Source organism: Chroicocephalus ridibundus, chromosome 2 (assembly GCF_963924245.1).
Source record: "Chroicocephalus ridibundus chromosome 2, bChrRid1.1, whole genome shotgun sequence".
Lineage (NCBI taxonomy): Eukaryota > Metazoa > Chordata > Aves > Charadriiformes > Laridae > Chroicocephalus > Chroicocephalus ridibundus.
Window position 1 is genome coordinate 113255274 of NC_086285.1, and position 27470 is coordinate 113282743.

Consider the following 27470-nt stretch of genomic DNA (forward strand, 5'->3'; position numbering starts at 1 on the left):
AAGAAGATAAATTTGTATTTTATCATCTCGGTCACACACATTCATGACAGACGGAAGTGGAGAATAGATAGTTTTGCATTATTTCTAGTTCATAACCACCTGTTGGATTTTTTTTTTTTTTCCTACACTGTATTTTCAAGTGCATCAAGCTTCAAAGGTATCCCCCAGTGGGTCTTCCATACCACATCCCGATATGGGTGAGGGGACCACTCCACAAATTCACAGAACCGCATTTGTAAAGAAATGCTCTGGTTTGTTTTATTAGATTCCAGCCTTTAACCCCAAATTATATTGTGCTCTCTTAAGGTGTTTCTGCACAGAAATATCGTTCTTCCAACTTGGAGCCTTCTTGGAGCGCTGCAGTGAGACCACGAAGGAGCGGGGTGGTGCGGCACTCTCTTTTAGAAACAAAGGAAGTGGCATCTTTGAGCAGAGACAACTTTGGTCTGGGGCACAGATTTGGAGGAAACCCAGTAAGCAGCAGATATTAAGCTGGCGTTTGTGTTCTTTTTACAATTTCAGTAATTAATGAAGCCTGCGCCCTAGAAAGGGAATCAATTCAGGCAAAGCACAGTGGCTGCATCTTCACTTTTATTCCAGAGCAGACTGGAACTGTGTGGGGTCCAGCAGTCTACTTCGTGACAACTCCTTCTTTCACATACACAGCACCTCCTGACACAGATTTTGACTTCTAGCCTGTAAAAATTGCACTCACTCGTCCTTTAGATCCATTTTTTTTTTTTCTAGTTAGCAAATTCAGTCCATTTCTTGCTGATGTTTACTGGAAATATGAGATGAAGCCACAGATTGAGAAAAATACTGAAGCAGAGTCCAGCTAGAAAGATGGCAGAGAAACTGTAAGCCAGAATTCAGGTTTTATGGGTTTTTTTCACCCTATTATTACAGGGAAAACTCTAAAAACATGCCAAGTCCACTTTGCAATGTAAGAAGAGAAGTTTTTGCAGCAGATCTAAAATTTATATATAAAAGGGTCTTTTTATTAAAAAAAAAAAAATCAAAACCAGTCATTGGCTTGAACAGAGAATCAGAGTACTTTGACATTGTAATTTTGTCAGGATATTAGAGAGGATTTTCCAACTAGGTTTTGCAAAATCCTTTTGAAGTAAAGCTTTCTGCTTCTGGTCCTCGCATTATTGCTCATGGGAAGTATTGAAATTACTGCTTTCAAGACAAGGAGCCATGTCACTGCGATCATGAAGTCCTTTCTCAGTGAAAAAAGCAAATGGTGCTGTTTTTTCAAGTAAATCTAAAAAGATCCCAGTTGGGTCAGCAGCACCGCCTACCCGTCTGTGAAGTCTGCTTTCCAAGTTTGATTGCTCCGTTGTTACCATTTTCGTGAGGATCTAAGGGTGGAATTTGCTGACCTGAAACACACAAGGAGACAGTGAATTCAATTTTCCCGAGGTAGTAACAACACACGCAGGTAACAGTTAAGACAGTTTAGCTTGCATAAGAATTACATCTGTGAAACTTCACCAGAAAACAACCGTCTCCTGTGTACCTTGATTCTTTTTCCTTGCGTCCTGCTTATGAAAGATTTTCACATTTTAAAAAGTATATGAAATACGGCTATTGAGAAGGCATCAAGTACACTGAAATTACGTTATCCATGTGTTCAAAAAAACCCGCAGTTATCTCACTGAGCACCTTACAACTAAGAAAGAGAAAATTCTCAGCTTTCTCCTAATTCCACTTACATGTGAGCAGTGCTAGTTTAACAAGATCTTGCCTGTCCTAAATCTGCATGGCATTTAGCCCTTGTACACTAGAGTTTTACAAATCACTGTAACTAAACACATGCTGCCTATACTTGAAAAAGAAAAAAAAAAAAAAAGAAATCTTTTCATCGAATCCCTCCCTCCTTTGAGGGCTATCCATGTCTTTCCAGTTGACAGCTTTGATTACTTAACACACCACCACTCCCCACCCCCCCCAACTCTTCTGACTTTTTAATCATCTTATGGGGTGATTATTTTAAGTGTTTGAAGGAATTACAGCCATCGCAGGAGAGCTAGAGTTCTTTCCCAGGGGCAGAAGGCACTGTTCCAACTCCCTCCCCCGTGTGCCCTTTTAGTACTGCTGCATCTTTTGTCTAGCTGGCTTCCTACTCGTGGACAACATACAATGTGCTTAATAATTAGAATTATAAATGGAAAAACAAGAACCTCCCAGGTCCAATCCATCCTCTATCTCTGGTGGGCCTGTTTCTTCCATTAAACTGAGTGATCTCTCCCATCAGTGTCTTAAGAGAGTTTACAGTCATGGTAACATACTTTCTCATTACCTTGTGGATTTGCTGGAATTTTTTTCTGTAGTTGAATCTACTTTCTATGACTTACTCCTGGTTTTACTATTACCCATGTTAAATAGCAAGAGTTAAAATATTCAACATTTGTTCGTTATGTGCCACTTGCAGAGAGCATAAAGTTCCTGCGAACAGCTCATCGTAATCCAGGTGGATTTTACAGTTTAGGTTCTCCGATCCTTTGCTGCATTTATTCACAGCTCGCTCTTGCCAAACGTTCCATGAATTATGTCCCTATGTTGAAGCCTGAGTCTTACAATTTACTTGGGGGTAGGGGGTGGCTGTGGGAAGGCAAGCAGCTAAAAGCATTCAGGTAAAATCCAATCCCAATAAAATCAAACAGCAAAATTTCACCTGTAAAGCTTGTCCCCAAAATTACCTTTGGTCAAGCCCATCAAAATTTCACCCCTCTTATTCAGTCAGTTCTGAACAGGTACGTTATACAACAAAAGTGTGACTTTTGAAGCAGATAATCTTGGGTGTTTGCACAACTGAATGAGAGGGGAAAAAGTCCTCACATTACTAAGCTAAAGATACTGTACTTGGTCCAACGGAGTGAGAAATGGGTATCTTGAGGGCCGAAGCATGTATAAGCACTGACATTACAATGCTGCACTCTACTTAGGTCACTAAAATATCAACTTCACACCCTGTTTACATTATGTTTGGACTTCTTGTTTGTAGGCACCCTTCCAAAATAAAATAAAAATCAGAATGGGTGGTTATAGACACAGCTGTCACATGCTTTAGTTCTGTTGGCTCTCCTTGGAGACAGAGAGAATCCACCAATTCTTAAAACTCTAGGGAATAGGAAGAACGTAGTATCTGTGAGAGGCTTTCCAAGAAGGTAGCGCTGTCATTGTAGAGACCTGGAGAGAACTTCTGCATTAGGTACCTACTATTTCCAAAGTGCTTTCAACTCAGTCACAACTAAAATAAGAGTCTATCAATCCGACTCAGAGCACAGTGTAGCTAAAAAAGTTGGAATCTACAGTTTCCATAACATACCGCTAAGCAAATACTCTCTAAACATGAGGTTCTTCTAACGGCAAGTTTGGAAGAGGAGAGCTTTAACATGCAACTAGCTTAGCTTTCATTTTACAAGTCCGCATTAAACAACTATGTTACCTCTATTTGTTTCTCATCTGGCATTTCATAGTTCTTACGAGTATCAAATCTTTTCTATGCAAAGAAGCAGGCAAGCTTATCTTTGAAGCAAAACCATTGTAGGATTCAAGGTCAGCGAGCACTTTGTTTCATTCAGGCCAGGACACAATATATGTCATTAAGAATCACCTTGATTTATTTAATTTCTCAAAACGATAAAAACCTCACAGATAACAACTACAAATAATAAAGAGAAAAAAAATCTCTAGATATAATATTTGATGGTTAGTTATTCTGGCCTTTGAAATTAAGTACTGTTTGTCATTAACTAGCCATGTTTTCTGCTGTTTGGATACCCACCCCCCCGCCCTTGAATTCAATACAAGGAAATAAAGCTTTAAACAGTCTTAAAGTTTTTCAAGTTTGAGATTTTTTTTTTTTTAGTAGGTGAGTTTTCTCACAATCATTATTTCTCTTATTACCAGATTTATTAAACCATCAAGTTAAATCATTTTAGTTTTAGTAATAAGACTTATCCCTGCCCAAGCAGCTTTTACCATCTGATGCACGGTTGACAGGAGCAAACTCTTTTGGAGCATAAAACCCAGTCTAACACCTGAGAACCAGCTCCACATCAAACAATACAGTGATTTTTCACCAAGGGTCGGAGGGAGTGGATGAAAATGATCAGTCAGAACTCTGTTTGACCAATTGTCTCTCCCTGGGCCTCCTTGACAGCTAGTCTCACGGCAGACGCTGTAACAGAGAAAGGTTTAAGCAGCAGCAGAACACTAAGGATGATGAGCCTGCACCTACGCTTCCTGCTTCTAAACCAGCTCAATCACTATCGCTGCCTAAAAGTGCCGTGATCATCTCATCTCCTCATTCATCTCTTGATAAATATGGCATCAATATTGCTGACACCAACTCAATCTAGCTGGCACTGAGTCAGGATCAACAAAGGTCATAACACCGAATTAATTTTAGAAAATACATAATAATTTTAAAAGTATATCTCACTGGCATACATAGCCTCTGTTCCACAGCAACAAAAAATACCCCTGCATTAGACAACACACAGCATTGTTACTTTATGCTATTTCTTTCAAGCAGTTGATGTCAGAAAGGAGCAGCAGTGCCCTGACATCCAGCCCAGCAATTCTCCTGCTGAAGAAACAAACAGATTAAGGCAATTCCCCTTCAAACCGATGACTGCTCTGTTAAGACAGTCAGCTCAAAAGGGCCACGAGAGATTGAAATCTTCTCTTGCTTAACTTAAAAACGACAAACTGGACCAGAAATAAGAGTCTTTTCTCCATTTTACAGAGCAGGACAACTATCCAGCTTGCCAAAGACCACCAACAGCACATCTCAGGATTCCAGATGAAAACATCTATCAGAGAAAAACAGATGCGCATACGTTTATCTAAGAACTCCACAGCTGAACTGGTGAAGGAACTTAGGGATATACTACTATTGAGACAGTATAAAAGTTCCATGTGGTTCCCATTGCTGATATTTCTAGGGAATGAGGTCCACTGACTGCAATTTAAAAATTAGATTTTTACACTTGTATTAATTAAATATATGATTCTATATTTTTGTTTTCATTTCACTAATGTTTAGACCCCGTTTCACTGATTTTGTGCAACAAAACTGTTTGTAAACATGCACCTCTACACATTCGTGCAGAGGTCTCGGTGTCCTCTATGATCTCATTCTAGTGGACGCACCACAGTTTGTAAAATAAGTGTCACAAGCGATTGCTCAACTGTAGGGTTACAGAAACTGTCATGGTTCTGAAGTGAGCCATCCCAGTTAACAGGCGGGAAGCACTAAATCAATTGCATCTCCTCCTTCCTGGCATGTTTGAGTTGGGCTGAGGCAGTCCAGGATGGAGGTCAGAGTCTTCTCCCATGCCTGGCAGAGTTCCAACTGCTGCTATTGAATCTGAGACTTGTTAATGTAAAGAGATTAATCAGCACGCGGGGAGTTGCGGTTCTGAGAGCGCCAGAGGCAAAGAGATTGGCAAATGAGAGGTTGGGACAAGAGGTAAACAAAATGGGAAGGGAGACAAATGAAAACTGGAGCAGGGAAGGAAGAGAGACAACAGGGACTGGGTGACAGCTCTGCAAGCAGAACTTGGCAGATCGGGATTGCCCTGCTGCAGCTGGAAGCGCGATGCATCATCACAGTAATAAAATCTGCTCTCGTTGTTCCTTTTTGAATGCGATGCTCCAGTTATGAGCTGTGGCATCCATTAGCTTAGAAAAAAAAAAGTCAGTCTTGGAGTTGGGCTTTTTGTTTTGTTTGTTTGGGTTTTTTTTAACATGAAACTAGTTTCATCATTGACCTGTACAAGACTGCCTGAAAGGCTGGAAACAGCCTTAAAGCTGAGCGTAAGGAAAAAAACCCCACAACTGTTTACCATGCTGACACAGGGACAAACACAACAGTGCATCGAACAGATAGTTTAGTGTGGAAACAGATGTGCTGTGATCAGCCTGAGCTGGCACATCGAGATGATGAAGTCCAATCCAAAAGAGGCACAGCCCTACCATCCAACACAACTACAATTCTGCTAAGGGTAAGAGGCAAGACATCACGATGCTGTATGTTGACTTTCTGCACGTTTATCCTATCTGTCCTCTTCCTGAAAATCATGTACAACTTGAATTTTTGAGGGGGCCAGAGGAAGGGGAGATTTTCATTAGCGCGGGATGGAAATCGACGGCTCACCTGAGACAAGGCAGACTTATTCAAGTAGCGGTACGACAGCTATATACACAAGGGCCAGAACCTCCTCCTAAAATTGCTAGTTGCATCACAACAAGGTGAGCCCCTGCAAAGCACTGCTCTCTATAAACCTCATTAATAAAAGCACAGCCATCTGTGAAAGCATGGCAGAAAGAAGCAGGCACATCTTATCCAACAGTTTTGGCATTTGCATACAAGACTCCTTCTGCACCTATAGGACTCACAACAGTCACACTTCTTATCTCCCCAAATCCCTTCATCCTTTGAAACCAGTTTCACTGGTATTTTAGAAGGTCCTCGTGTCTCTCACATGGGTTATAAAGCTTGGCCCACCAGTCAGCCTCTAGTTTCTTTTACTCCCCCATACTTGCGGTGAAGCAGGATTTCCTCAGCTGACGGAGATGACCGCTGTTTATTTCACGTTGTAAGTTTTCATGCAAGGTAACACATATTTACAATAAAGGATATTGCATAACTAAACAGAGTTAACTTGCAATTATTTTAATACTCCTAACAGCCTATCTAGCAACATCTGCATGCAAGAAAATAAAGCTGTTGTGGTTTTTTTTTTTTTAAGCAAATTTACAGAACGCTGACACTGAAGTTCTTGCTAGGGGAAGCAGCAATACAAATAAATTTTGCCCCATTTAATTAAAATCTGATGCCCCACCCCGCCCCCCAAGATTTAAATCTTACATGCATCAAAGTAAACAACAGAATTCCTAATGATTTTAATTACTAAGAGATCCAACTTTGATACGAGGTCCTGCTCTAATCAACTTCGGGCTGTTTTGGTTTATTTACTAGCTTTTGTTGAAGAGCTCTGCTATGGTTGGAGAGAAATCCAGGACGTCACAAGTTTAACTTTAAGAGTAGTACAAAGGCCAGTAAGTTTTGCTTCATTTATTAAAATTTGAAAGCAAGAGGAGAATTAATCCTAGAAACACAGGGAGCATAAACTGTAAAGAATATAATCTCAAATATTTATAAGTTAGGGCAATGTTTTTCCATCCTTTCACAGTAGGTGCACACCCCCTATAAAAACTCAGTTACGAGCTTCGGCTGCCTTAAAAATGGCATGTGTGAACTGCTCTGCAACGTAAACATACTTGCTTTCCTTAAAACTTTTTTCATAGACCTCTTCACAGTAGTTCACAGATATCCACACATCACCAGACAGCAGGATGAAAACCACCAAAAATGTCTTGCACAAAGCTCAAAAATTGTTTATCTGCTTACCGCCCCCGCCCTTCCAAAGACAGACATTTCACACATTCATCTCTAGTCTGTCCAGTATACAACTGGTTAAACTGCAAACTCTAGAGGTTGGGTTTGTTGTGGTTTTTTTTTTTTTTTTTTTTTTTAGTCTCCCAGTATTTCTAGGAAACAAGTATTTGGGTTACATTAAATATTCAATAAATGAGTTGCTGGCAAGGCATCAGAAAATCAATAGCTTCATACATTTATAACTGAGCATTTACCACATGAAAGGTTGTACACTGAGACACAAACTCTCTGCTCTAATTAGGAAGCCTCGTCTAGGAAGAACATCCTTATCTGGATTTTTAAACATCAGCCTGTCACTCCTTCTCGTAGTACCAGCATCAGTAAGACCGAGCGTGCTACCAACTCTTTACACACTTCCGTAGAGTGTGTAAGCTCACTTCCCTCTCACCCTTGACAGAAAATGCTGAAATGCTTCAACCTTGTCCCCCTTTGGCAGCCCACCAGTCTCCAACATTTGCCATACTTACAAAAATTAAAGTAATACTAATGCATGCCCATCATTTATTTTTTTGTTTAAGCACAAGTTTCTTTCATATTTCACTTGGCTAGGTATTCCTCAGCGGCTTCCTCAGTCCCACCGCCTGTTTACCTTTGGACCTCCTGTTGCAGACTGGTGTTAACCTGGGAGGTGCCGCCTCGGCCTCTATCATTTGCGGAGGATGGCTTTCACGTAATCTCCTCTTTCGTATCTGGGGCACCTTCACGCTCAGGAAACAGGCAATACCCACGCCGAAGAGAAACAGCTGGGCGTGGACGAGAGCCGAATAAGGTAACTAAGGCTGATCTGAGTTGTTAAGTGAACAGCTGGCTGAAAATTGCCAGGGTGTGATTGCTACCAAGCGACAGCACACTTGGGGCAGCTTGTTCAGCCACTGAAAACCAGCCAGTTTTCACGGGTAAAGCTGCCTTCCCAGGCACAAGCACTGGTCAGTGGACTAAAGCCTCCACAACCAAGACAGGGCAATACAGAACCGGTATGACCCCCTGCACAACTTTATACTGTGTTATACTGCTATCATGCAACACATTCCTGGCATTTTTGCTGCTGCTGAAGTATAAACCAGCGACAAGGAGCCGCCGTGACTATGATCTGTCTGCAGCTGGGATAAAAAAATTAATAACGTTTGATCCTATAGACACTCAGCTATTGAAAAAAGAACTGCTGGGAAACACATGAAAAACCGCTATAATCTTGAGCGCCCTTTTTATGTCAAAAACCTTTCCAGAAAGACATCGGGAAAAATTTAGCCCAAGTGGGGAATACACAATTGTACTAAAAATATCCTTTTCTTGTTTACAGAGAAATAAGCCAGCCACGTGACGTTTTACAACCACAGCAAGCCTTCAGTCAGGCGCTGCTAAATGTAACCCGGGTAAGTGTAGTGGCTTGCCATCTGAAATCACGGGGGCACAACAGACAGCCAGGAGCTGCATCCCATCAGGCAGCTCAGCGAAAACTCTGCAGCGCGGAGAACACCAACTTTGCTGACTCTTGTGCTTGCTCTGCCTCCTCAGCCTTATTTGCCAGAGTACAGCCAGCCAGATTCGACCCATCCTCAAAAAAAATCAGAAACTTTTCCTGACTCTAGTCTTGCATATCTTGCATTTTCCTGAGAAGAATTAAGGACAATGGATTTGTGTTGAGACTCTGTTATTAAGACATCCCTCAAAGCAGTCAAATCCTCAAATCCTGAGAGAAGCATTTTTAAAAAATGTTTTTAAAATAGTGTAATATAATAACCTAAGAAATGAAGTGATTTGTCTATAATCTCTCTAATGTTTCCAAGATTAATCTGGTTGTCAGCAAAACATCCCAGTTCCCCTTTTATTTTCCGCCTTCCTTACATCATTACATTGAGTGATTTTTTTCCCATTATACTATTTCACTCCGTTCACAACATTTTCTCTGGAAAAGAGACAGTTGTTAGACACCTTAGGAAGGAAAAATGATTATGTTAAAATACCCCTGGGAAATGAAAAGCATAAGCAAGCAGGAGGTAAATTTTTTAGCTAAATTAAAATGTAGTCTACCCCTTCTGTTTAGGGTATTGATTTCAAGAAGGTTTTTAATGGAAAAATTCTCCACGCGTGTTGGAATATCCTTCCAAATCCAGGCTGTAAAATAGGCAATACATGCAGTCTACCTTCAAGATCTAAGGTTAACAGGAAAAACAGAGAAGTTGCCATCTCCCTGTTCAGAGGCCGGGGAGCTGCACCCTGCCCTTCTACAGTGCAAAGAGAAGGGCACGAACTCTTCGGGCAGCGTGAAAGCAAAACTAAAGCTGTAGCATTACTTCTAGGGCACCCCACAAATAAATGAGTCAACAGGGTAGGAGACGTGGCCACAGAAGGACTTCATACACTGAAAAGGCAGAAATGCTGCCGTGCAATTTGGGCATAGACAGACTTTTTTGGAAATCGCACAAAGACTGAAGTGGTGTAAAACATCAGGAAGTTATCCATACCCTCTGCCCAGTCACAATCATAATAATCAATTCTCCTGCTAATTAAGCATTTTTCACTTGGTTTCCACCATATTTCTATAAACATACTCTCTCCTTTCTCTATGCTGAGTACTTGATAAGGTCATGAGTACATCCACTGAGACCAAATATTTCTATATATAGAAATAATTGCCTGTGGAATTAAGTGCACTTGCCTGGGTATCTAGTTCATACTAAACTTAATTTAGCTGATTTTCCTCGTCTATTATATCCATTATTAAGGACAGCGTATGCTGCCAGCTGCAGCATTGCCTATCAAAGACGGAAACTAATTATCTAATTACGTGGCAAGGATGAGTTCCTCTGCGAGAACATTCACAACCATCAGATGCAGACAATCAAGTAAACTATCACAAGGAAGAACCAGTTCCTCCAGACAGCCATGTTACACACTCCTCCTTTTTTAAAGGAGGTAAAAGAAAGGTAGCGTATTCTAGGAATACTGGTTCTCATTAACCATTTAAAATACATCCCATGCAAGTGAAGCAAACACTTGAACAGGCCCTGTGTCAGGCAAAGTGTGGTAGGTAGTATGAGCCGATTATGGACATGTGAAATAAAATAAAATAAAGACTTTAGGGAAACAAAGTTGAGTCTCTGGACATGCTGCCTCCCAGGCAGGAGTCAGGGAGAGGAGGTACCACCAGTAGCGAGAATCAAGTCATGGACCTCTTAAGAAATCTCAACCCATACAAGCCTGAGGATGCAGAGGGAGCAAGCCGGTATCACTGCAAGGCCATTCTTTATCATCCCTATTGCTTTTGTAAGGTTGTGGAGAACGAGGGACGTCCCCTGTGACTGAAGAAAGGTAAATGTTATATCTGTCTTCAAAAAGGGCAATAACAAGCCATGGATCTATAGGCTGATTAGCCTCACTCTGCTTCCTGGGAAAACCACAGAGCAAATCCTTTCAGAAGTTGCCTCTGAGCACATGAAGGTGGAGAAGGTGACTGGGATCAGTCAGCATGGACTTACCAAGGATAAATGATGTCCAACCGACCTGGTTGCCCTAAATGATAGTATGACTGGATCTGGGATAGAGGGAGAGCATTGGGTCTTGTTTACCTTCACTTTAGCATGGCTTTCAATACTTCCTCCTACAGCATCCTGGTACATCCAAGTTGGGATGTTATAGTAGACTATATAGTAGACTGTTCTACCTGTAGGCCAGTTACAAGTGGAATACCTTCTTAGTACCTTTTATCAGTGTCCTGAAGGAGGAAAAAATATGCACCCACTTCAGCTGTCAGATGATACCCAACTCAGAGGTGCGTTCAACACCCTTGAGGGCAGAGCTGCTGTTCAGAGAGCTTTTGGCTGGAGGGAGGAATGGGCCAACAGGCCTTACATGGTTCAGAAACGACAAGTGCCAAGCCCGGCTTGTGGGAAGGAAGAGCCCCTGGCTATAAGACAAGCTGGGGACTGTCTGCCCAGGAAGCAGCTCTGCCAACAAGGACCTGAGGGCAGCAAGCTGAGCACGAGCCAGCAGCGCGCCCTGGCAGCAACGACAGCCAACAACATCCGAAGTTGTACCAACAAGAGCCAAGCCAGTAGATCAGGTGAAGTGGTTATACCCTTCTAGATACAGCCTAACACAAGCTGGGTAATGCATCCAGTTTTGGGCCCCACGACACAAGAAAAATGTTGACAAACTGGCGCAAGTTCAGAGGAAGGGCCACCAAGACAGCCAGGGGGCTGGAGCACTTGTCAGGTGAAGAAAGACTGAGGAAATGGGGCCTGTTTAGGGCTGGAGGAGATGAGATGGCTTTGGGGGACCGCAAAGCAAAGTCAGCACCTGTGGGGAGGGCTGCTAAAATGACAGAGACAAATTCTTTACTGAGGTGCACCCAGGACAATGAGTGAGGTGGTTGTGAATTGAATCAGGAGAGGTTCTGACCTGATATGCTGAGGGGGGATGCCACAGTGAGGACTATTTAAACACTGGACTCATCTGCCTAGAGACATTGTGAAACCTCTGCTCTTGGTCCCAGACAGACAAGGGCCCGAGCAACCTGGTCTGAATGCACTATCAATTCTGCTTTGAGTGGGAAGTTGGACTGAAGGTCTCCTGAGGCCCCTTCCAGCCTGCAAGGTCCTTCCCACTTGCAGCCAGAGACCAAAACTGGAACCCCTAGAAGGCAAACTGAACAAGACAGGGTTTTTTTCTCCTCATGAGGAATGCCAGTCTCATCTTGTTTAAAGGACCTGGAGAGAAAAAAATTTTTATTTAAACAGATTCCACTGCAATGACTATTTTCTACTTATCATAGCCCTCCAGGCGCATTTCTCAACATTTAAGCTTTTATCAAGATGATAAGATCAACAGTATCGCTTCTACAGCAGGCTTAGTCTGAAAGAGAAGATATGAACCAGGTCAGGATTTATATACAGATTTAGAAGGAATAGGCTTACCCCATATCTACTGTCTACTACGTTTTGCTCTGGTGTATTCAAAGTCATTCTTAGTTTACATCTACATAAACAGCCATCATACTGCTGGCCCCGTGGATTTCTTGATGTCCTTGGGAAGGCATTTTTTAGACCCGAAACAAACAGCTATTTTCAGAAGACCTCCAAACAATCACAAACAAATAAATAAACAAGAGGGAGCATTTACTTACTTATTCCTTGAAAAAGCTCTTCAATGTTAACAGCATTCTTTGCACTGGTTTCAACAACAATTGCACCTATAGATTCTGCATATTCTTTGGCATCCTTCATAGGAACCTCCCTACCAAAAAAAAAAAAAAAAAAATTAATTACAAATAAAAGAAAGGAAATTTTCAAAAAATAATTTAATATTTTGTGGGGAAAAAAAAAAAAAAGACCTCAAACACAGCCTAATCAGAAAAGCATTAGTATGCTCCTCTTCCCTGTAAAACCAGTACTATCTTTCTTCCTCTTATGGCATTTAGATCATCATATTCAAAATTTCACCAATGACTGATCTGCAGCTTGGACTTGCTGCTGAATCCATGCCTTGCAAAAAAAAGGAAGATAATTTAAATGACAACCCCATTTGTTTGTTTTTTAAACTTGACCCCAATAAGAAAGGCATTAAAACACCAGAGAAAAGACATACAACTCTGCTGGCCCAGGCAGCAATCAGCACTGTCCGCACCAAGTGTTCAAACAAGATAGGATACGACTGTTGTGGAAGAAAATGATAAGAGCATTCTATGTCTAAGTGTTTGCAAGCAGCAAGAAAACAAGAGAGATTCTGAGAGAAGTATGAAAGCCACTGACTCTGAGCACATTGGCAAGAGGAATCTGTGAGTGCCAGATTCACTGGGGGAAGACCACCATTCTGTGCCACATCACCAAAGTGACACCATCTTAAAATCAGTAGTAGAACATCCTCATTTTGTAGCCGATGCTTCATACGCCAAAAGCTTGTAAATGCAGTTTACAACATGCAAGAGACCTCTGCTTCAGACACAAAGCAAGCCTCATGCTGACCTTGTATCTGCCTGAGCCAGGTGGCAAAGCTGAATCTGCCCGTGTCCGCTGCCATCTGTAACCACCGGTATTCCTGATTTTTGAGCAACAGCTCAGAATCAGAGACTGAACACGCTAACAGGCACCCAAGGGACACCAGATAAGGGGAGCACGTGTTGAAACACCAGGCTGACAGCACTATTTTTCTTCCAGTTATTCAGTACATCAACCGGTGTGTTTCGTGTGGCTTTACAGCTCTCTGTTGCACATGCAGAATTTGCACTAACTCCTTCACCCCACAGCTCCGATGTACCAAATCCAGAGACTCCTAGGGCAATTTCCTCCTAGTATGAGTTCATTGGATTTTAACAGAGGGTACCTAGGTGGGAGCACAGCAATGCAATTTCACAATTAGTTTACGGAGGTATATATTTTAAATAAATCAGATCTGCTGCTCATGGGAAACATGCAAAGAGGCAGAATAATTGCCTGATTTATTGCAAATGGTTTTAAAAGAAACCATTTTTCTTCTTTGTGTTACACGTCCTTTTATTGTGGAAGACACAGGGAGGGCAGCATTCCCCTTACTCTTTATGAAATGGCAACTTGGCCTTTATTATGAAAGGTACCACCATCTGCGGATGGCCCTGGAGATAAGAAAAAAGGAACTTAACTGCATAACATAATATTCAAACAACAGTAAAGGAAAAAATTTGAAAGCATAGGGTTATGCAATGAAGACTTTCAACTTGCTGTAATTTAGATGAGAAAGCAAACTTCAGGAATTCTTCCTTTCTGAAGGAAGCCTATAAACATCCACAGCATGTGGGCAATAAGCATCATGCCACCCAGTGCCGCTGACACAGAGAAGGCTGCGTACATCAAGTGGAGTTATAATCTGGATGTCAGCATTTCTAAGATGCTACTGTGTCAAAAAGGAAAAAAAACACATATGTTTGAACTATAAGCCAAGAGATATGAATATATGCAAAATGGGGCGAAGAGGGAAGAAAGCAAGAACCACCAGTGGAGTGCTGAGGAAGTGTTATTCCAGGACTACAGGGAAAGTCAGAGGAACACCTATTCTGAAAGATGTCAATCATTTCATTTTGTCCTTTCCAAACCATTCTATTTATTCAATCTTCCTTGAGATTTTCTGAATAATTACTGAATAAAGAAATATACCGGATGCAGAGGGAAGATCTGAGCATGAAATTCTGCTGAATTCTCTTAACCAAGGATCTGGCAATTTCCAGTGAACACAACTTGTTAAGAAAGTGCACCATATTTTTTAGGGAAGTAAACACTTCTTAGTTGCTGTTACAATTAATGACTTCTATAACGCTCAAAAAAATATTTCGGACACTTAGAACATTTTAACATTGAAGTCTCAGCTCCTGTCTTTGAAACTACTTTTAACTGACCTGTCAGGAGGACAGGACACATATCAGACGGGAAAGTCTACTACTATTCCTTAAAAGTATGCCAAACACTCAACAGTACTGGAGTTGACAGTACTATAACAAAGATGAGGATTTACACTAAACAAAATTGCCTGTCTACCTATAGAAATTCCTTCAAAGTGGAGAAGAAATTTACTTAAACAGAGTGCCAAAAACTGCTGATAGCCTATTAACAGCACTGAGAAAAGCAGCATGACCCCTGAGTGTCCCAAATCCATTCTGGCAGCTCCAAACCAAATTTTACATGCTAAATGAGGAGGGTAAAATGGTCAATGATTGTAACAAATAGTGCCAGTCTTTTCCCAGAGGAAAATAATCAGTTCTTATTGCTCCCATTCATTCCTCTTTACGTTATCTCCTGCAGTCGCAGAGATGGTAGAGTGAAATCAACTTGGACCTGGTCAGCTTGTCCTCTTTTGCTTCTATTCACGTTAGTCTTAAAAGCAGCTGTCTCCCTAATACCCAGCAAAACATCTGCCAGAAGTTCTACAAATCTAAAGAGAGACGTCAAAAATGCACACAAAAGCAGCTTTCTCCTGTGTGCTTACACCACCTTATTTTTAAATTCTCTGTGCCCAAAGGCAAGCGTATTTCCTACTCACTGGAAACAATCTGATAAAATGGTGACACATTTCACCTAAAATCATTTTTACTCAAGTCAATCTGAATACATAAAGCAGCCAGAGAATACAGCTGCATGTATCGCATAAGCAATCAGATTGCTGGAAGAACTGTGAAAACATATCACGTACAGTCTGCTCTCTATTTGTCCACCAAAATCCCTTTAACTGGGCATCACTGGATGACTTTAGAAAAAGAAATGTCTGGGAGATGTAGATAAAATAACAGCATAAAAAAATTCTCAAAACTATTCATATTTTTGGGAAAAAAAAGAAAAAAAAACAATAATAACAGGTATTAGCTCATTGAGGACAACGAGCACTATGCAAATGCCAGGACATTTTGTGCATGGAAGAGCTGTGCCGGCTGAATGGGAGCAAGAAACAGGTGATCAGCAATCAGTAAACAACAGGTAGAGTTTGAGAAGAATGCGGTGGGAAGATCACAGTCACCCTGTGAGGAACCCCAGTATTGTCCAAACACTTCAGGGGGAGGGCTGATTATGGATTAATTTGCTATTCGTGTCATTTGTCACAATCTGCAACCTTATTACTCCCAATTTAATCAGGTAACTGTATTGCTGGGAACACTTAAGTTTAAATTTAAGGGGACTCTCAGGGCAACTGGAAACTCCAGTTTGCACTAACTGGTTTTGGTTTGGTGTTGTGTTTTTATAATTGTCCTTTCCTCTGTTTTTTTTCTACTTCACATTTGGAAAACTTCAGCTTTGTATTACAGGTCTCAGCTTCACCATGTTGACAAGCGTATCACAACATCTAGTAGGAGATGCCAACGTACTATCTGCACCTCCGACTCTTAGCCCAACAGAAGCCAGGTTATCTTCTAGTATCAGGGCTTGTTCAGGTCCTACAGAAAGCAGTGACTCACAGTTTTGTATTGGTTCGTGGCTGATGGAGGTGGGGTGGGGGGGTGACAGGAAAGAAAAAAAAACCAAACACAAGCAAAACCAAACCAAAACAAACCCAACACAGTTTGGCTTTGGAAGCACTGTATCACTTACTTAAGTTAAACACGTGCTTCAGGGCTCTGATGAACCTGGGCCAAAGTAGTGATTATAAAACAGGGGGATATATTTGAACAACCATGAGAGCCTACGAGGTCCTAAGAGGAAAGCATCAAGTACGGCCACTGAGTCTGTACTCCATAGTTGAAGTGAGAAATAACAGGGTCGTGGGCTGACACAGAGGATCATTACTGTACAGCAGAATGTGCTTCCACTTCCAGAAAGGATAAATGTGAATCCAAACTAGAGCTAACAGGCAGAAGAGTGACTCTGGCTTCACTCTCATCCCAAACAGCATCATCTCGGCTCTTATGCAGGAGGGTGGACCCAACCATCCCCTCTTTCACCCAGGAGGTTCCTTGCTTCACACAGGTGACACAAGTTTTACTTAAGGTTATGCTCCTAAAAACAACAAAAATACACTTTCTACACCCAGTATTATGGGGCAGTTTCACCGTTGTTGCAAAGCACAAAGTACAAGTTCTCAAAGTTGCTCTGTCAATAACATTATTCTAACTCAGGCTGACCCTTCTAGCTTTACATCGCTGGTTTTGCTCATCGCTTAATGCATTCTGAGCCTTTTAACATGAATGGAAGAAAAAAAAAAAAAAGAGAACGCTTTTCCATTCCCAATGATTCAGCAGCTAAAGGATGTAGATTGTACAAATACACAGGAAAGGCAGTAAAAGACAGGTTAAAAAAGAAGTACATAATTCAAGTTGTGCTGCTGCTGGTGAGGTGGTACATTGGCAGGACCACTGGTGTTAGGAAAGACTCAGTACAGCTGACAAAAATTATATACTGTTATAACAATAAAACAAATTGTTTACCTGAAGGAAAGAAACAATACAGTTACCGCAATCAAAGCAACAACAAAAATGGATGTATTACCTGATATCAGAAAGATCACATTTGTTTCCAGCGATTGCCATTACAATGTTTTCAGGACCATGTTCTTTTAGTTCTTTCACCCATTTCTTCAAAGTATGAAATGAATCCTAAGTCAGAGAAACAACAAATAAGCTAACAGCCTGGTATCCCTTGATGTATGTGCTTATTTTTCTGAAGTTAGAGGAACAAGGCTTTATGAATGCAATAATAATTTTATAGATCACAAGACCAGAAAAAGATGGCTGTATCCATTTAATCTGCTTTTCAAACTTTAGGTCATAAGACTTCCTAAAATTAATTCTTGGTTGAACTTGGACACTTCCCCCTTTGCCTCCCCTCCAAGCAGCACTGAATATTTGTCTTAAATTTTCCAGTGATGAAGAAACTACCACAGCTCTTTTAAGTTTAGCTAGTAGCTAATTTCTTTCACTTTTAATGTGAGCTTCATTTGTCTAATTTCAGCTTCTGCCTGGTGGATTACTATCTCAACTACTGTCATATTTTCAGTAACATCCAAGAGAGGTTTCAGGGACCTCCTCACCCCCACACTTCCAAATCTGTGACCCGGTAAGCCTCAATTTACTCATTATGAAACCAAAGAGACAGGTGATAATTCACTTGGCTTTTTCTCTCCAATACAAAATTCAAACACTTTTTGATGCTACCTACCTTTTAATAGTAAATTTTCTGTTTCTTTATACTAATGAACTAATAGCATGAAAATCACTTTTGTTCCTAGACATTCTAATGATCGTGCATGGTTGAAATTATTACTGAAACTCAAAGTGAGCTCCCAAATAAATTATAAATCATTTTTTCCCCCTTCAGAAATGCACGTAAGAGTTGTGTCTAAATCAGCGATGGCTGTATCAGTATCACTGAAGGGAGAGCACCATCAGTCATTTGGGAAAAAAAAAAAATATCCATTCTGCTTTAATGGTCAACACTGAATATTAAGCATCAGAAAGTGAAATACGCATTGACTTTCCCCTCCTATTTTCTCTTCTTTATTCTGTGAGCTGTTCCACATACGCTTGGAAAAAGGCTGGCAAAAGAAAATTCTATTCTTATAATGCATTAGAAGATCAACTGTAAGACATTTAAATTAAAAATAAGTATCAATCCAGCAGGATTCACTCTTCCTCATCTTTTCTTGGCAAATTAGCAAAGGAGAAGAGTACCGCTGTGGCCACCACCATCAGCCACAGATCATTACACTAATGCACTGGAGAATCAACCCAGCCCTCTCAGCCTAGTAGTAAATAATTCAACTGGCAGGGAAGGAATAAAATGCAAGTGAACTGTCATGACCATCCATCCATTAACGCCGCCTCTAACTCAGCTTTATCAGCGGGGGTTTCTTTCAAAAGCAGTGGAAAAGGCATTCAGCTAGAACCTCCTAACCTCCTCTGCCTGAGAAATGTGCAAGAGCAGTTTAGGATCTGAAAAATACAATTTTCATTCCAAATGAATAATGTTGAGACAAAAGGTCAGAGACTTATTATTTCATTACTGGCTTCAAAGGTAAGACACAAGTCCCGCAATGCAAACACGAGATGATACGCTTCGCTAAAAATAATTAGTTTTAAAATCAGTAATATGCAAACAACTGAATTTCTGTTCAGCTGATAAAGCAGCCAGCTGCTTTCTGTAGTAAAACTTCAATTCCATACAGAGAACATAGGTGGTGGTGGTGGTGGTGGTGGTGGGAGGGGGTATTGCAGGATATTGTCCTGTCTACGTAGCCAGAGGAAATCCAAAGAAACTTTGACAAAATGCAGTCTCAAACCTTTTGTCTACATGAAGTTTAAACAACACAGAAGCAGGACTTTAATTTTTTAAGGCAGTTGGACACCTCCGTCCAATTCTACACCAACTACTGAAGCATCTAAACCCCCCTGACATAAACAGGGATTAACATATAAATACTTCTGCAGTTGTGGGTTTTAACTCCAACTCTGGCCCAAGCAGAGGAGCTAACGCAGGTGAAAAGCGTACAGCTGGTCTTACCTGTTTGGTGATATCATAAACTATCACGGCTGCTGCTGAACCTCGGTAGTACATTGGAGCCAAGGAATGAAACTGTTAAAACATAACACACCCCCCCCCAACAAAAAAATATCATTAATAAATCAGAATTATCATGCACTTTGTCAACTCACAAAAACTTGCCATGGCAGGACCATCGACTTTCTTTCATCCCACAGAGAACAGATCTCTTCAGTGGCTGCCCATCTCTAATTTTCCCTTAAATGCCAAGGAAGCAGAATTCCTTTATGTCCTGGTGTTCATCCTGCTGGATTTATGCAATCAGCACTTACTGGTTCAATGCATCTTTTCCATTACAGGGCATGGACTCGGAGGACAAGTTTTCACATGGAGAACACCTACACTTGGAGGCCTAACCTGACAGCATACAGACCCCTTTCCCTGGCAAACTGCAACAATTTGCCTTGTAGTTGTAACAGTGTGGGTTCCAGTTTTATAAAACATTGCAAATGACGTGGATAAAATTAACTTGTCAGAAAACTCTGAACACCTGTCATGTTTACTTATCCTGTTCTAGGACAGATATTTTGAAAAACATGGGTTCTTGCAGTTTAAGTTACTCTTCAGCTTTTTGTCTCAAGGGAAACATCCTTTGAGGAAAAAAAAAAAACAATAAATATGTTTATTATAACAACAGCTTGCCAATGAACAGCATAATTTTCGTAATTTACCATGACTAAGCAGCTGATTTAGAATATCAGCTTATAATTGCACAGAGAAAGAAGTCAAAAAGCCTTTCTGCTGATTCAACTAAACTTAGTCTTAAGCAAACCAAAAATAATCTTTCTTGGAAAATACATTCAGTCTCATTGTCTTACAAATTTTAATTTGCAAAGTGATCTGCAAAAGCTTCATCTGAAGCTGCAGCTGACAACTGAGGTCAACTCCTAAATCAAATGCGTTATTAGGGCAGGGTATGAGTCTCATTGCCCTGTGAACGTGCATGGACCCACGTGTTATGTCACAAACCTCTGCAGATTTATTGGACGCATCTTCTTCTCAGAACTGTACTTACAGACTGAGGGTTTAGACCTAGCAGCCTCCACATGTCTGGTTATTGCACATGCAATGTATAAAGCCAGTTATTTGTAATATGGGTTCGTTTGCCAGTTTGTAAGCTACTCATCACAGATCACACGCTCCAGCTCAAGGTCGATACTTTCTCTCATAACAGTAAGGATGCACAGCAGCAGTGACAGATGGTCAAGTGCTGAAGTGTTTTGGGGAGCGAGGCAGGTGGGACTGCTCATTAATAAGAGAAAACAGCAGGAAGGAGGATGAGAAAGAAACAGGAATCAGTCAAGAAGCGTGGTATGAAGAAAAGGGATCAGCCAAGATCCTGAGGGAGTTGGGTAGACACGTGCCTTCTGGGCTTCTAGTGTGTGGCTTTATTACTTGCCTGTTTAATGCAATAAATGCTTTACAGAATTTTTAGGCTTCCAGATCATGACAGCAATTTCCAGTGAGAAGAGAAGAGAGAAGAGGAGACCTACAATGACCATCTAGTCCAACTGCCTGACCAATCCAGGGATGACCAAAAGCTATTATTAAGGGCACTGTCCAAATGCCTTTTAAACACTGACAGGTTTGGGGCATCAATCACCTCTCTAGGAAGCCTGTTCCTGTGTTTGACCACGCACCTTCTCAATAAAGACATGCTTCCTAATGTCCAGTCTAAACCTCCCCCGGCGCAGCTTTGAACCATTCCCACACGTCCTATCACTGGATCCCAGGGAGAAGAGATCAGCACCTCCCTCTACACATCCCCTTCTCAGGAAGGGGATGGTTGCCCCTCAGCCTCCTTTTCTTCAAACTAGGCAAACCCAGAGTCCTCAGCCACTCCTCACAGGACATGCCCTTCCAGCCCTTTCACCAGCTTTGTTGCCCTCCTCTGGATGCATTCAAGGGCCTTCACATCCTTCTTAAACTGTGGGGCCCAGAACTGCATGCAGTATTCGAGGTGAGGCCGCACCAACACTGAATACAGCAGGATAATCACCTCTTTTGCCCATCTGGCCACGCTGTGTTTGATGTACCCCAGGATGCGGTTTGCCCTCCTGGCTGCCAGAGCATACGGCTGACTTCTACTGAGTCTGCTGCCAACCAGCACCCCCGGATCCCTTTCTGCAGGGCTGCTCTACACCTACTCCTCTCCCCATTCATACTCATACCCAGCATTACTCCATCCTAGGTGCAGAATCCGGCATTTCGACTTGTTAAATTTCATCCCATTAATCATTGACCAATGCTTCAATCTATCTAGATCTCTCTGCAAGGCCTCCTGTCCTCAAGAGAGTCAACAGCACCTCCCAATTTGATATCATCGGCAAACTTGCTAATGGCGCATTCAACTCCTGCATCCAGATCATTGATAAATGCATTGAACAGAACTGGTCCTAGAACTGAACACTGAGGAACACCACTGATGACCAGTCACCAGCCCCATGATTCACTACAACCCTTTGAGCTCTGCCCTTCAGCTTGTTCTTCACCCACAATATTGGACAACTTGTCCAGAACAACGCTGTGAGGGACAGTACCAAAAGCCTTACTAAAATCCAGAAAAACTACATCCAACTGGCTCCCCTTCATCCACTGGGTGGGTGACCTATCATAGAAGGATATCAAATCAGTTAAACAGGACTTTTACTTTTCCTTTGTGAACCCGTGTTGACTGTGCCTGCTGACTGCATTATTCTTTAAATGCCTTTCAGCAGTACCCAATACAACCTTCTCCACATTTTTTCCAGGAACTGCAGTAAGAGTAACAAGTCTGTAGTTACCTCGGTCTTCCCTCATGCCCTTTTTGTAGATTGGAATAACATTGTCTAGCTTCCAGTCAGCGGGGATGTCCCTAGGCTCCCAAGACCTTTAGTAGATGATAGAGAGGGGTCCTGCCATAGCATCTGCTAGCTCCTTTAGATCTCTGTGATGAATCCCATCAGGCCCCATGGACTTGTGAACATCCAGCCGATACAGCTGGCCCCTTACAATTTCAGTGTTCACAAAATGCAAGTCACTGTTCCCACATCCGTGGTTCTCTGACGCAGGGGCACTGGGAAGCCCAAGGTCTGTCAGTATTACTAAAGACTGAGGCAAAAACCACATTGAATGCCTCCGCTTTTTCTTCACCTCTATTAGTCAGATGACCATCTTCAACACGTACTCGTCCACTGTTTTCTTTAGACTTCTTCTTGCTATTAACATATTTTTAAAAGCCCTTCTTGTTATCTGAAACAACAGCTGGCCAGTTTCCACTCTAATTGAGCTTTCTGGCCTTTCCTGTCTTCTGCCTGCATAAATGAACCACAGCTCTCTACTCTTCCTGCGAAGCCTGACCTCGGTTCCAGAGATCATACAGTTCCTTTTTCCTCTGGAGCTCCACAAGGAGTTCCCTCTTCAGTCAAGCTGGTCTTCTGCTCTGCTTGACTTATGACTCAGTGGAATTGCCTGCTTCTGTGCTTCTAAAAGGTGATTCTTAAAGACTGACCAGCACTTGTGGACTCCCAAGCCCTCAACAGCAGATTCCCAGGGCACTCTGCTAAGTAGTTCCCTGAATAGCTTAAAGTTTGCTCTCCTGAAATCCAGGGTAGCAACTCTGCTGTCCTTTTTTCTCATTACACTCAACCACTCCATGATTACTGTGGCAAAGGCAGCCACCTACCATCACATCCCCCACGAGTCCTTCTCTATTCACAGATAGGAAGTCTAGGAGGGCACCTTCCCTAGTTGACTCACTGAGTACCTATGACAAGAAGTTATTTCCTACAAACTACAGTAATTTCCAAGGCCCGCTCATCAACACGTGTACCGTGCTGAAGTAGCCCGAAAATCAGCGACCTTAATGGTGGAGGGCAGATTTGACCTTTTTGGGGTGTATGCAAACTCCTCCCAACCTGCAAACTCCTGGAAAAAAAAACCAAACACATACCTTACACACATGCTGATTTGGTTTTAATCTAGATTACACGTATTCATGAATTTACAAAGAGCTCTCAGATAACAGTAATCACACTTCACAGGAGCCACGCAGTTAAGCTCACATGCTTCAAATTCCTTCAACACTGGCCCGGAAGACACATTGAGAACCTGTACAACATCTTGGGAATTTCTCCCCTTTTTCTTTTGACCAGGTGACAAGAACACTTTCCATAATAGCTGTTTCACTGAAGAATATTGCCAGTGTTAGTGCCAGAAAGTAGTGGCAGTAGCAGCAGTAGTAACAACAACAGAAAAGCAGACCTCTTTCACTGGATCTTGGACAAGCAGAACCCGATGCAAACTGGAACCAGGATGCAAACTACCATTTTTTGGGTAGGATTAATTTTTAGCTGGATTCCCGGATCAGCTTGTTGTGCATCAGATAAGGCTCAGCCAAAAGAAAAGGGTGGGAAAGCATGGCTGAGAAAAAGAAGGAAGGACAGGACCACCAGAAGCCAGATTCATATCAGTTTAGAACCACGCTCAAATAGCTCTGCACTTGCAGAACTCCTTTGTGCACATCTCTGCTGGTACAGTCTACTGTCACTGGCAGTTTTACTCTTTTCTCCCCTGTAATGGAAGCAATAATCATTTTAAATCAGTGCAGGTAATATGCAGAAACAAAGAAAACTTTTTTTGAAACATTTTTGGAGATAATTAATCGCTTCAACAGCATGTTGCATTTCAGTAACAGAAATGCCAAACTATGTCAAACTCTGTTTGACCTGCTCCTTGTGTCAAGAAACACAGAGCGGCGACCAGAGGCGCAGCACGCAGAAGGAATGCAGTTCCTCTGCTATTTAAAACAAAATAATCTACTAAAATATTCCAATTCCTCAGAAGCTTGGAAAGAGAGAGGGTAAGACCACAGCAAGCTAGGCTTGGACAGGGAACTGCTTTTGAAAGGCACTCAGGTTCAGCAGTTGTTATCACATAAGCATGACCTCCCTACTCTACTCCACTGAAAATCTATTTACTTGCTCAGCTGCCAGGACAGTTATTTCCCCTTTCATGATTCTACAGTAATATTTTAGCTACAAGGCCTTTTAAGAGGAGAAAACATCTCATCCATATTTCAGCGTGCAGCTTCAGGATTTGGGGTTGGGTTTTTTTTCAATATCAAGGGATAGATTTCATCTGGCAGGTAAGTTTATATTCTTATTTGGATAAACCTCACACACAAGATTTCATATTTTACATTGGACGAAGTGACCAAAATGTGATTACAATGCATCTTAATGCAATTTCCTCCGGTCAGTGAGGGGAAAAAAAGTACTTTGAAAGTGATTAATAACAATGGGAAGTACACTAGTTACAGCTATTATCAGTTATCACAGTACAGAATAGCAAATAAAACCAAAATTAAATCCCCTTTGTCATCCTTTTGTACAGTCTAATAAACAAATACGATGACACACTAATGACGTCCCAGTCATTAGAAATCACTGTTGTCCACAACAAAACAGAAAACGACTCTTTGCAACACTGAATAAATCAAGAGGGGTTAAAAATTTGTAACTCTGACTAAGTTTCATGATCTAATGATCTCTCAATGAACGTGTTTTATAAGCATGGATTTTCCAATCACAGACATACTAGTAAAAATATTATGCAAAAAATTATGTTTACTTGATGCTCTCCCCTCCCCCCCCCCCGCCCTTGTAAATCAGTGCCCAAAAGCAAATTCCTCTTGAACCTTTTTCTGGCCTAATTACCTAGAAAAAGAGAGACATGCAAAATTAATTAAAGGGATACCAAATACTAATGTGTGCATTTTTCACCTGACAAGGACAAACGTGGGACAGACGCCCACAACAAATGACACACAAAAAACCAGCTCACAAAATTAAATCTCACAGGACTACCTTCTGCATCATAAATTACAAAGTCTATAACCTTGATTTTATAGCTCAGTATTTCTGTACCCGGTAATTCCCAAGAAAACTGGGAGAAACAGGAGCAGTTCGAGATCTGATTTGCTAGGATGAAGGGTAACGGTTTCAAACTGAAAGAGGGTAGGTTTAGATTGGACATCAGGAAGCAATTCTTTACCGTGAGGGTGGTGAGGCACTGGAATGGGTTGCCCAGGGAAGCTGTGGATGCCCCATCCCTGGAAGTGTTCAAGGCCAGGCTGGATGGGGCTTTGAGCAGCCTGGTCTGGTGGGAGGTGTCCCTGCCCATGGCAGGGGGGTTGGAACTAGGTGATCTTTAAGGTCCCTTCCAACCCAAACCATTCTATGATTCTATTACCCGGCATGAGAACATCTCTGCTTCTCAAGAAGGGCCACCTAAAACACTTGGGCGGCCACCTCCGTCTCTGCCACATGGACCCCCAGCTCCTAACCCCAGCTTGCCGGGGAATCAGCCCTGCCGTAACTCGCAGTGGACAGCAGTGCTCTGGCAGATGTCACCCCTACCCGCAGCCAGCAGCAGCTCACATCACCTCGGGTGAACAGGGAAACACAAACCCAAACCAGTCATCTATCAGCTCCAACCATCACAAGTAACCACACTCCTAACCTGTTTCAAAGGCTGATCAAAGTCCAGCCTGAAATAATATTTTTTTTTCCAGGATACTTCTACAGGGATCATCTTATTTTTATGATTAATAAAATTCTGAATTCCTAATTGCTAAATTACTTGTCATTTACTTGCACCTTGACTTCCTGAGTTCAAGCACTGATGCTTGCCTTTAGCTGAAATATGAATATATAGAGCAGTCTTGCACTCTTAACTTTGCCAGTCTGATAAACCAGGCTCTTCCAGTCCAGAGATAAGGTAATGGAGAGAAAGCAGGGCCTAATCGCCTTTCTCTGCACCTAGTCCAGCTTCAGTTCATCTTCCCTGACTGCTGGTGACCAGGTTTGTATGCAGCACTCTGGACACAAATCAGCTTTCACTGTGCTTCCCCTACCATTTAACACATTTCTCATGGCTGCATCATACACACACGATCATCCTTTAACCAGTAAATACATTCACGGGTGGCTTTGCTTCTCTGTTTCAAAAAAAAAAAAAAAATCACCTACAACTTTGCAGCATACATTTTTGTTGGCAGTCAAAAGGTACAGGGACCTGCTACTTACACTACTGATTTTCATCTCCACCATTTCCTTCTTTCACCCCACCGTTTTCCACCATGTCCTTCTAGGCACTGGGAATAACTCCCATCTTTGTATAATGAGTGAACCATCATTAGCAGCTCACCTACTGTGGAAATTTAGAAGTCCTGTGCCTCTCACCCAGTAGCCGCCAAAAGCTTGCCTATTTGCAGATACTGACCCACTTCTACCGCTCATTAACCTGTTCTGCTTTTGTAGGGGTTGGTAACAACTTGTGAGGCTGAGGTCACCAACCCACGCAATGCAATCCTTAAGTTGCAGGGGCAACATTTTCCAATGCAACAGCTACAGCCAGGCCAAAAGGGACATTCAAAATACAAATAAGAAACTTATTTTACCGGAGACCCGCCAAATAACGAAACCAATGACTTGCGTAGCTTCATGCAGACTTTCAAGACTCTCTTCCTCAGTGCACGCCACGCTGCACGCTGTGTACCTACACATGTAGTACTGGTCTGACGCTGAGTTCAGAGCGCCTCTGCACTCGTGCTCCTCTACCAACGTGTCCACTTCGCGCTTGTGGTTCATCATCTCTGCCACTAAGGAAGAAGCGAGGCCACATGTGCCTTATGAAATTTCCTCTGAAAGCAGGTCCCCTTCTTCTCTCGGGATCCGACTAGAAACTGCCCAACCTGTGCAGCCGCACAGCCTGGCAGCGCAGAAGACAAATACAGTCATAAGTGGTGCAAATGCAAGTCCAGCATAAGCAGAGTTGCTCTCTTTGATTCCCAGGAGTATTTTGGGACTCTGGAACCCCTGCTCTGGCCATCGCACTGAAGTCAACAGAACCTTTGCCCTTGCAAAGGGCAGAAAAATGGAACCCACCAGCCATTAAGGAATTTACCCCTGATTTGAAAGCTCTCTAACATTTTGCGTTCTGTTTCCTGTGCATTTCATCAT

At 42.0% G+C, this 27470-nt stretch overlaps 1 protein-coding gene across 2 annotated transcripts in view; it reads right to left on the minus strand.

Annotated features, from left to right (window-relative positions):
* Positions 1-1003: 1003 nt before the first annotated feature.
* The window catches only part of RAB31 (RAB31, member RAS oncogene family), a 64703-nt gene continuing 38236 nt past the window's right edge, over positions 1004-27470 (minus strand). For both annotated transcript variants that reach the window (XM_063326535.1, XM_063326536.1), the window contains exons 4-7: positions 19429-19500; positions 17419-17525; positions 12603-12712; positions 1004-1385 (exon numbers count right to left, since the gene is read on the minus strand). In XM_063326535.1, coding sequence (XP_063182605.1) covers positions 1288-1385; positions 12603-12712; positions 17419-17525; positions 19429-19500 — 387 coding nt within the window. In that variant the 3' untranslated portion in view covers positions 1004-1287. The remainder of the gene's footprint in view (positions 1386-12602; positions 12713-17418; positions 17526-19428; positions 19501-27470) is intronic.